This window comes from Podarcis bocagei (assembly GCF_964188305.1).
Source record: "Podarcis bocagei genome assembly, chromosome: 1".
Lineage (NCBI taxonomy): Eukaryota > Metazoa > Chordata > Lepidosauria > Squamata > Lacertidae > Podarcis > Podarcis bocagei.
The window spans coordinates 107,860,893-107,872,485 of record NC_138125.1 but is presented as its reverse complement, the minus strand read 5'-3'; the positions used below and the strand labels follow the sequence as shown (position 1 = coordinate 107,872,485).

Below are 11,593 nucleotides of genomic sequence, written 5' to 3'. Positions count from 1 at the left end.
ATTTTTAGTGTGACGTTTTCTACCTTCATTTCCCGCAGGTAGATTACTTTCCGAGTCATCAAATGATATTCATGCTATAATTAACCGGATATCTGCAGTTAATTGCATTTTCCCATATACATCATAATCACCGTAGCGATTCAAAATCACCTTCAGTCTCATGCACGAGAAGATTACTCTAGCTAAAACCTCAGATCATCAGAAATAAACATAGGAGCAAACTTCTTTAGAGCGTGTAACATATGATTTTATACGCTGAACAAATTGAAGCTTTTTAGCTACCAAAGCCCCCACTCCCAACCCAATATTTGCATATTCAAGGCAGTCACGGAGATAACTTGATAACGGATAAGATCTGTTTCATAAGAAATCGGCATAGTTGCTGATTATGCAGTTAAATTCCCAGGAAAGAAATCAAAGAGATTCTTCAGGTGGGTCCAAGAGCTTTGATGCATTTAAAACCCCCTTCCCTTTTGAACAGCTGAATCGCATCCCTGTTAAAAACTATAAAAACTGCTTTGGAAATTCCCACCTTTTCAAAAGACTTGGCACATGATAGGGAGGGTTGGCTGTTCAAGAAACACGCGCCCAGTCCAGCCCCGGTGGTGCATGGAGCAAGTGCTTTTGGATCTCAGCCCAGGAATACATTTTGTTAAATTGGTTTGATTTCAAGAACTCTGTGTTAGGTCTAAGTCTGTGGTGTGGAAACTCACCTTAGCTCCAAATGTGGCCCATGTTGTTTCTCTGTCGAGCCCTTGGCCACGCCCAGGCCACGCCTCCTTCTTCCTTGGCCACACCCCTTACTGGCCTTGCTCCACACCTTCTGGGGTGGTTTTGCCTGGCTGGAATTTGTCCTTGAACTCTGATCACAGCACTTGCTGGCCTGGATGCAGAAATCAACTTATAGGATGAAGGGGGGCAGGGGGAATTACATCAAAGTTTCCCGGAAGGAAAAACAATCGTTGGTTCCAAGTCCTTGATCTAAAATGACCCTAATGTGAGATGTGGGCACTTCCATTTATACAAGGGGGGATGTGTGTGTGCAATTTCCACTCTCTCCCTCTTCCTTCTAAAGTCCCTCTATGCCACACCTCACACCATTCCCCGATCCTCAGTACTGACTTTTCAGGGAACATATATGGGGCCTCAGTAAGGGAGACGGGAGGCAGAAAAACCCCATTGCATGAGCAGGGTGCTGTTTGCAAATTATTGCATCTAAACCCATGTATATTTTCTGTATGCCAGTTCTAAATAAATAGGTTCCCCCCCCAAAAAAAAGTGTGACGTTTTGAAAAATGATGCGCTGTTAATAGCGACTGTATTTAGGCCGACCACACATTTTAAATCCATATTGGAGTGTGATCAGAGCTTGCCATAGTAAACACACCTTATTAATTACCTTCCTTTCAGAAATGTGGGAAAGTGGACTCATTTCTTCTCTTGCCCCAATTCCTTCAGGCTCCTTAGATTTAATTTGCACCACATTCATCATTCATCTTTTATTTCCAATAATCTCTTTTATTTGCCTTTTATAGACCTGATCCTTTCAAACAGATTATCTCTCTCTTTCTATCTATCTATCTATGCTTTATTTATTTTTTTACCTTTAGCTATTAACATAAACTGACACTTGAGTATTGGTTAATTTTAAGCATGGAGACATGTCAAGTTTTAGATTTGTTTTCATAATTTCATGCAATCAGAGACTATTGTTGTAAAGCTATGGATGAAAAGCATCACAAACCAACCATTATGATGACGATTGCTTTATAAAACTATTCCCATTGGTATCTCTGGCTCTTTGCAAAGGAAAAAAATGCTGCCTATGTTTCTAAAAATAGCTCTCTCTCTCTCTCTCTCTCTCTCTCTCTCTCTCTCTCTCTCTCTCTCTCTCTGAGCTGCAAGGATTATAGACGTATTCTTCTTCTGATCCAAGTTTATTTTTCAAAAATATCTCGTAGAAAAAAATTGCACCATCCACATTATAGATGTTTAAAGTGTGATTTTAATTAAGTACCATAGCTTTAAGCCAAACAACCATTTGTGCCAGTGAGGATTTTACTTTTTATCTCCTAACAGCCTATGTATGCTGAATCACAAGCTGCTTTTCAGTGTTAGAGAACCTGTAAAAACAGTTTGCAATGTGGCACTGTAAAGAGTTATCTGCTGGAGTAGTGAAATGTATTTGTGGTGAGATAGATAAGGCCTCTTGAACAGATGCAAGCCCTTCTGCATCCCTGAAGGTGGCCATTTATTTGGGAATGAACATCCGACAGATGTGCAAAGGGACTTACTTTAGTTTTCTACATCATAGCAAGACCATGTTCTTAATTTATATAGCTTTTGAACCCTGTACAGACATGTGTTCATTATACTGGTCTGGTCCACACATAATGCCAAGCCATGGTTCATTTTATCTACGGTTTATTAAGCTGTAGTTTAATATGATGTGTGAATCTTGCTCAGAAATTTAACTATGGATAGTTTACTGCCACCAAGCACAACCTGAAGTCGTGGTTTGTTGTTGGTTTTCTTTTGACTATGGCTTGGTGTTACATGTAAACACAGTGCTTCTCTTTGAATACAGCAAAGGTTGCATAGTTACTTATTTCCTTGGCTTGGGGATCGCATAACTCCATAACCTTCAACATTTATCCAATGAAAATAGTGACGTCTTACCCTACCCTCCAATATTACTCTGATGAAAATAGGGACGTCCTAAGGAAAAGCGGGACATTCCAGGACCAAATCAAAAACTGGGACGGCTACTGTGAATCCGGGACTGTCCCTGGAAAATAGGTACACTTGGAGGGTGTGAAAACTATCTACAGAGGTACGGGACAATAGCAACTGGAAAACAATCCCAATATTGGAGAATCAAGCCATGGTTTGTTTGGTCACCTGTGGGACAACTCACAATTGGTTAAACAAACAAAGGGCTTGGCAATATGTGCGAGACAAGCCACTGTGTATGTATTTGCTTGTTCATGTGTATTTTGCAGGTTCCAGTTCACACGTGCAGCTAATAAGCACATTAGGTTTGTGCAGACAAGGAAGACGTAAGTTGAGAGTGGGGCTGGCCGTGAACATGTTTCTCTCCACACACATCCTGAGCACCTATGCAGAGCTGTTAAGCATCAGTCACCAAATGTCAGATATGGGTTCTATATCCAGTATACCTGAAGGAGCGTCTCCACCTCCATCGTTCTGCCTGGACACTGAGGTCCAGCGCAGAGGGCCTTCTGGCGGTTCCCTCGCTGCGAGAAGTCAAGTTACAGGGAACCAGGCAGAGGGCCTTCTTGGTAGTGGCATCCACCCTGTGGAACGCCCTCCCACCAGATGTCAAAGAGAAAAACAACTACCAGACTTTTAGAAGACATCTGAAGGCAGCCCTGTTTAGGGAAGCTTTTAATGTTTATAGACTATTGTATTTTAATATTCTGTTGGAAGCCACCCAGATGGGCAGGGTATTAATAATAATAATAATAATAATAATAATAATAATAATAATAATAATAACTTTCATTCAAAGCACAGCAAAGTGCAGTGGCTTTCTTCTGTATCAGGAGCCTTAGAAAGGAAACATAAGAGAGCAAACACGTGGCAGAAAAGTATCACCTCACAGTAAAAGGGCCATAGTTTTCCCTCCCATATTTTCTCTGATTTGTAAAGCTTGGACGAGCCCGCATTCAAATGAGCTCATTCCAAAATATGGAAAGGATTATTAACCAGCGACACAGTGTTTCTCCATTCTGTCGAGAGCCAGTGTGGTATAGTGGTTAGGAGCGGTAGACTTGTAATCTGGGGAACCGGGTTTGCGTCTCCGCTCCTCCACATGCAGCTGCTGGGTGACCTTGGGCCAGTCACACTTCTCTGAAGTCTCTCAGCCCCACTCACCTCACAGAGTGTTTGTTGTGGGGGAGGAAGGGAAAGGAGAATGTTAGCCGCTTTGAGACTCCTTCGGGTAGTGATAAAGCGGGATATCAAATCCAAATCCAAACTCTCTTATGATTCTGATGTGTTCTGTGCGCACATTTTCACGGCTTGTGCACGGCACATCCTTGCTGGCAGAAATCCTGGCACATGTATACTTGCACACAGCTATGCATTCAAAACTCATTGCACAGTCAGTTAGATTTATGGATACATAATAGAATTGCAGCCTATGGGCTTGATCCAGATAGACATTATGTATCCCTTGATGCCTGGGCAAATGAATGGTGAACTGGCTCCACTGAAAGGGATTGTATTTGAAATTGACGTAAGAAGAGAGAAGAAAATTCTGCCTGTGGTGTTGACATCTACAATGGCATACTCAAACATCCAAGTCACCACACTATTGCAATCATCAAGCACAATAAAGATATAGGTATGAACCTATTTCATACATGTTGCTTTTTCATACATAAAGTATCCAATTCCTTTTTTGAAAAACTGTCCTATATAATATACAAATGACTTACACTACTGGTAAAGAAACTTCTGGTAAAATGCTTATTATCTGATTACAGGAAGATATGCCTACAACAAAGACAAAGCCAAACTAAAATAAAACTAAACTGCCATATTTTATTTCTACAAAATGTATAAATATTTAAAATTTACAGCAGAGTTAACATTTAATAACTGTAACAACATTTAAAATGGTGTAATTCTTAATCCACTGCCCACTCGTACATATGAAATATGTATTTCCGTTCCAACATTTCAAGAAGCTTTATGAGCAATTCCTCAGACGCAGGTTCCTTCGAACATGGGAAATAATAATTAAAAAAAAAAAACTGCAAAGTCCACCATTGTCATTTTAAAGGGCCACTTCATAAATTATGCTTTTTAGTTACACAACTTGAGATGTCTTACATATACACGTAAAGCTATGTGGGTGTGACAAATGTTTGCAAACATGCATACCATACAAGTATACTCATCAGGAGGCTGGGACTTCCCATATTGGTATACTTAAGCTAAACTTGGATTTGCCTGCATGTCATGTATTGAATGGCCTAGATCCGTGATGATGGCCAAACTTGGCCCTCCAGCTGTTTGGGGACTACAATTCCCATCATCCCTGACCACTGGTCCTGTTTAGCTAGGTATTATGGGGGTTGTAGTCCCAAAACAGCTGGAGGGCCAAGTTTGGCCATCACTGGATAGATACATTGAGTCTGGTCCCCGCTGCAAAGATGCGGACTTATCAGCTGCCCTGGCCACCTGCTGTCTCAGGGGCAAAAGACAACTCCCTTGTATTTGAAATGACGAAACTGGGATTCCAGGAGAATGTGTGAATGTTTGAAAACACTTTTAACACTAATAATTCACATAACCTAATTTAAAAAAGAAAACACATTGCTGGTGTTCATTCAACACCTTGAGATCAAACAGTAGCTTATATTTAGTAGCAGTTTAGAAGTGGTGTAATCTCACCAGATGTGTTCATATGCTGTACAGTAAATAGCAGCAGATGTTTAATCTATTCCATACATTGAAATACAAGTGTGTATGTGTGTGTGAGAGAGAGAATACACTTGGAATTCTCAAACCGTAGCTGTCACAACAGTTAATTACAATTCTGATGTCCTGCTGGAAATGGCAGATGTGTCCAAAGACTATTACGATGCAGAAGGACTTAGAAGACAGCAACATTGTGAAATCCTACTTCAAATTTCCTCCCTAAACCATTATAGCCTAATTCAAAGCTTTGCACTTCAGCACCTTCAACAGTATTTTTGCCTCATTTGAGACTGTATTTAGCATCTACAAATGAGATGCAACTAAAATTTATATGATCAGATATGATCTTCATTACTTTCAAGTAAAAGAAAATACTGGACTGTGTTTGTTAGAGTACAGTACTAATCTCTTTTTGAAAGGCTACCTAACTAGTTTGCAATTAGATAAAAAATACCATTCTTGGGTCTCAACAGTCTAGAAGCTGTCTTTGAAGACAAAGTGAGTTCATTACCACTGGCTCATAATTTACACACCCATTCCACCTTCTTCAAGTAATTCATAAGGTTGCCCAGGATAAGGGGCTTTAATACTCTTGCCTTGTTTATAATACTGTTCTTGCCTTCAGAATATTCACATTTCATATATTCCTCTATAAGCTTTGTGTTTCTCTGTCGTTCTATGACTGTAACCAAGAACTGTGAGGTTTGTTAGAGCATTTCTGAATGATAATAATAATAATTATTTTACATTTCAAAAGCTATATACAAATATTATTTAGCCCTCAGTACACCCCTGTGAAAATCAGGAACAACTGGCCCCATTTTACAGATGGGGAAACAAAGATAAATCGAGTTCTACCTTTTTCAAAAACAGCTTTAATATTGAACCCACAACTTGTTGATACCATAAAGTCCTTGACCTAAAACATGGGCACTGAGTTTCATTTAAATGCCCGAACAGTGAATTCTGTATTTGTCTTCTAAACACAGAGAGGGCACCACACATAAAACATAACAAACGCCATACTCCACTTTCAGCCTAAACAGTTTGCCAAGGCCACACAGGAATCTAATAGCAGAACTGTGGTGGGAACTTTTAAGTTGTCAGTTTTATACTCACTTTTCAGCAAGAATGGGGAGAGCAATGAGTTCAGCCTGGTGGGCATCCTGGCTAGAATTAGCAGCAAGCAGAATAAAGATCGGTACCTCAAGGCGGCACCTTGTCTTGATCTTGCTCATGCCTCACCCTGCCCTTCATTGCCCGCTACTCTTTCCCCTCCCCCTAACAGAGAAAGAAGTCACAAGTTGGGGAAGTGAGATATAAATGCAATGAAGAAGGCCCATTGGGACTGGTGGGAAATGATGCTCTCTGGACATCATTTCCCATTGGACATCATTTCCCATTGCAGGTGAGGTCCAGTAAGCTTCTTCCATCATCATCCATCCATTCCACCAACTGCAACCTCTTTTTCTTCCCCTAAGGTGAGATTTTTTTTCCCCTCAAGCAGAGAAGGGGAAATAGCAAGAGAGATGGCCAGCAACTGCACTCAAGTTGAACCTCTGGAGAACTTACTTTCCTATTGTCTGGTGGCATGCCCTTAATTCTTTGAAATAGCATTGTTTGTGTGACAATGCCATTTTAAATTGTAGCAGATAGCTTTAGATTCTGCTCATTCATGGTACAGTGCAATCTATGCATATTCACTGTAAGTTTCACTGTGTTTGCTGGCATTCACTCCCTTGTAAGTGTGCACAGGATTGCAGTGACTGGCTAGGTTGGTTAGGTTCATTGTTGCTTTCTTATTCACAAAGAAGGTGTAGGTTCTTTATCTTGGCTCGACTACCTTCAACTTGAACAGACCCATTTTACTTTGTTTTGCAACAGTTTGATCTGTTGGTGACACTGAACAGCTGGCGGTTCCTGCTCTCCTATCAAACTGTTTGGTCGCAGATACCACAGTAGTGGAAAGCAGGAGGAGCTCCTCCTCAAAGGATGCTGTGGGATCAGTGAAGGACAAGGGACACTGTGCCTGACCAAGGTCTCCCACTGTAAAATGCCATTGAGCTTGAACCAGAAAATCTGGCACCAAAGTCCAGTAGGCCAGCTTACTAGGAGGAGGACTGGATCACCTGAACCTTGATTCTGCCCAGCACACATACCTGACGGCAACTGAGGAACCTAGAACCTAGGTCCACATACTTAGCCACCCAATGAGGATCTCATAGATTCAGAGACTACTGACATACAGTAATTGCAAAACAGGACTTTTGACCACATGAAAACTGGGGATGCATTGCCTTTATCTTCTAGCCCAGTGCAAAATGACACATTGGACCTGGAAATCTGAATATATAACCACACAGAGCACCTCTGCTATCACTGTGCTCTGGGCTGCTTGATTTTAATCATTCTGCATTGAATTGAAATGGACTGGAATGTCCTGCCTTATGGTAAGACTTCTTCCCAGGTGGTTAGTGATACACAATTCCCTTCTGTCCTCTGAGGAGAACAGGCCACTAATGTTCTAGACAACTCTGTCATCTGCCTAGTTGGTGTAAGGTGTGTGTGCATTTGTTTCAGACTGGGATCTCCAGCAAACAGCTTTCTGCGTCTTCCTTCCTGTGTTATCATTGGCACTTGGGTTCCTTAGTTAGCCAACCAGACTAGGCTACCTTACCGGCCAGCATACTGCTAGCAGATCCCACAAGCTGAAGGTGGCCAGCTGACCTCACAAGCCACTGGAGGCACCCATAGCATAAAAAACCAGCTCCTTCAAAGCAAGCTTTTCAGTCATTGCACTGAGAAGCAATGGTTACTCTTGCCTTGCCTGCTCAACCAGGTAACCAACTTTTAGTCCTCAGTAGACATCAGCCAGGGCTGGCAAGTGAACTGAACTGTTACTCTTGCTATTAAAAACTGTGGTTCAAACTGACATGTAGCTTAAAATGAGAAGTCCCAAATATCATCACTGGTGGCAGTGATGACCACCAGCTTGGATGTCTTTAAAAAAGAATTTGACAAATTCCTGGCAGTAAAGGCTATCCATGCTTAGCCACAATGGTTATTCTCTGCCTCCATGGTCGAAGGTGGAATCCTTCTGAATATCAGTTGCTGGAAACATCAGGAGGGGAGAATGAGGGTTTCCCACAGGCATGTGGTTGGCTACAGGGAGAACAGGATGATGGACTAGATGGGTCATTGGCCTGATCCAGCAGGCTTTTCTTATTTTCTTATGCATAGAGATGACTTATCAGGTGGTGTTGAGAGATTTCTCTCTGACAGAAAGAGAGGCACTTCTTCAAATACCAAAATAAGATTCATATGGACTCTTAGCAAAGGTTTATTTCCATCGGTGCTCTGCTCACTGATAAAAACTTGGGCGTTCCTCCAATGGGCCAAGGCCCTTACAGAGACCTTATAGTTTCCCAAGTTCCAGATAACATGTTGTATAGAAAGAGGGGCTAGCTGTCCAAAAACTCACTCTTCCCCAGCATTACACTGGCAGTTGTAGGAGGGTGACCAGGGGAGCCAGTAAGGCTGTCACAGCCTTTATTTAAGAACTCTCCTAGGCTCTTTACATCTGGGCAACTTGTCCATCATATAAGGTGCTAATCAGAATCCTGCCTTGCCTCATCCGGCATCTGGATGGCATCAGCCAAGCCGATACAGCCTATTTACATTAACTATATTAACTAACTAGTCTTGTTATGGGAAGCGCTGTAGCTTAGTGGTAGAGCATCTGCCTTGTATGAAGAAGGCAGCTCCAGCTTCAATCCCCATCTCCAGGTAGGTCTGGGAATATCCCCATAAACCCTGGAGAGCTGCTGTCAGTCTGTATAGACAGTGCAGAGCTAGATGGCCCAATAGTCTGACTTTACTATAAGGCAACTTCCTATATAGTTTTATGTGTGATATCTGAACACCAGCTATTCTCAGAGGATACCACCTGCTTCTGGGCTGATGGGATCATTGCCTACTTCTTTTCAAACCTGATCACTGGTCTATTTACACCCTATTTTTCACCTCTGACTCTGCTGGGCTCTTGACAGCCTGTTTGGAGCTCGAGTATACTGATATGGTAGCAGCTTAGAACACTTCTATGGGTGGATGGATAAGAGAAATATGCACATTCAAACTCCAGGCAGGTGATATATATGAAAGGGAAACACAGTGTATCAGGTCTCATCCAGAGAAACAGGCTCTATCTGACTCCTAAGGTCCAAGGTGTTGTGGCAATGTGAAAGCGATAGGGCTAGCCAAGCTCTCCAGGGTATTGTGGAAGCAATGTGGCCAAATTCATACCATTCAATAGAGCACAAAATTTTGACATGGCAAATAGCCCTGACATACAAGGAGTCTGTAAATCTAACTATAGCACACACCCATCTCTAGACTCAATATTGCTCCTTATAGACCTAATACTGGAACCACTGAAGAGTCAAATGTTAGCCCAAAGTGTTCCCACTTACATATAGGTATAGAGTTATGCCATACAATTACCCCTCTCTTTAATTAAAATATTATTATTTATAGTTTAACCACCTCCTGAGCAAACTCGGCTCCCAATATGGCTACGTTACAGGTCATAAGCTTATTAGATATGCTTTTTAATTAGTCATGTTTCTATTACGGTTATATATAAAACCATTCAACTAGACTTATTAATAGGTGGAAGCTTTGACATTTTTAGGTGGGGCTGTACGTATGCTTAATCTGCTGCAATACCAAAATCAATCTTTCAAAATAATAAATATAATCAATATGGAAAAGTGGACAGTTAATGCAACGAAGATTAACTTGAACTCCGGTAAAGTGCCTAGCATAAACCTGCTCTTGACATTTTTAAAGAACAGGTTTCAAGAGTTTCACTCCAACTCAAGATGATCAAGTTTTGCTCCCTCTTATAGTTGCACCATTAATGGGAGTTCGTGAGAATTGGCCAGAGGCATTACTATGCTTCACAAAGGCTTATACTTTGCCAAGAGTGTATGCTATCTGTGGACGATATGAATTAAGTTTCATTGTATTCCCTTTCGCTGTGATTTCAATTTTACCTCCCATCTGCCGGCATATAGCCTTCATTTAGTTTTGCCGATATTTCAAAGGCGTTTCAAGAACAGCAATGCCACATTCCCCCCCAATATTATACATGAAAGACACCCATTATATACAGTAAATTTCCTGCTCAGAATTTCTTTCAGCTGAGCTATCTGCTGGTTACGGCCGGCAGCAGATTAAAAACTAATTCTTCCTCTGCTGCCATGAAGGGGCCAGTACAAGCACATTGACTTAATAAATAAAAGATATAATCTCTCACGATACAAGTGGGTTTCATAAGGCATTTAACATGGTCACTTTCAAGCAACGTTACATGACAGAACCAACAGTAAGCCCACTCCCCACAAAACCTTGGAGTTCAGCTTTGTAATGCTTTCCGCGAGTCTGATTTTTCCTCAAGAATACCGTGTCTTGATCATAGCATATGTTTACGGTATGTAGAGCGCTTGTGTGTTTAGCTGAATGAGTAAAAAATAAAAGATAAAAATTCTGAAGGGAAAAGTGCAAACATGCTTTAAGCAATTAAAAAGCAGATGGGCTTTTCACCGAGCATTCAAAACCTTTCACTTCACCAATAACATGGGAAGAGGAAAAGACTTCTGTTCGATCAAACTATGTGAAGTGCAAGAGGTCTAGAGCCTTGCGAGGCCTGGCGAGGAAACACAGCGAGTCTTTCGCGGCTTTTAGGCACCCAAGGTCATATTCCGGAGCAGCCACTGCTGAGATCGGCTTTCACTGCAGTCTTTCATGGTAGGAACCATTTTGTCGTCTTCAGAGGGTTCGTCGAGACATTGGTTGCTGTTGACGTGCCTCAAGGTAAGTCGCTGCAAAAGAAACAATAACAACAACAAAAACCCTGTTATGTATGCAGGCATTGTAGGCCAAAGCCAGGCTTGTATACATGCAAAGCAGGCCTAGGCCTTAAGGCTTCCTGGAGCTCAGGAGCTTCACCTGTATAACAAAAGATGGAGAGGATTCTAAAAACCTCCGATGACATTGTTAGTAGCTGGCAGGCAGCTGATCCCTGATGAGATAGGGCCAGTGTTGTGATTCGCTGATTGCAAGCATTAAGGGGACCTATCAG

At 41.6% G+C, this 11,593-nt stretch overlaps 1 protein-coding gene across 2 annotated transcripts in view; it reads right to left on the bottom strand.

The window, feature by feature from the left end:
• Window positions 1–4,549: 4,549 nt before the first annotated feature.
• Window positions 4,550–11,593, bottom strand: part of GALNT13 (polypeptide N-acetylgalactosaminyltransferase 13) — a 167,895-nt gene continuing 160,851 nt past the window's right edge. For both annotated transcript variants that reach the window (XM_081187554.1, XM_081187555.1), the window contains exon 12: window positions 4,550–11,333. In XM_081187554.1, the coding sequence (XP_081043680.1) occupies window positions 11,193–11,333 (141 nt within the window). In that variant the 3' untranslated portion in view covers window positions 4,550–11,192. The remainder of the gene's footprint in view (window positions 11,334–11,593) is intronic.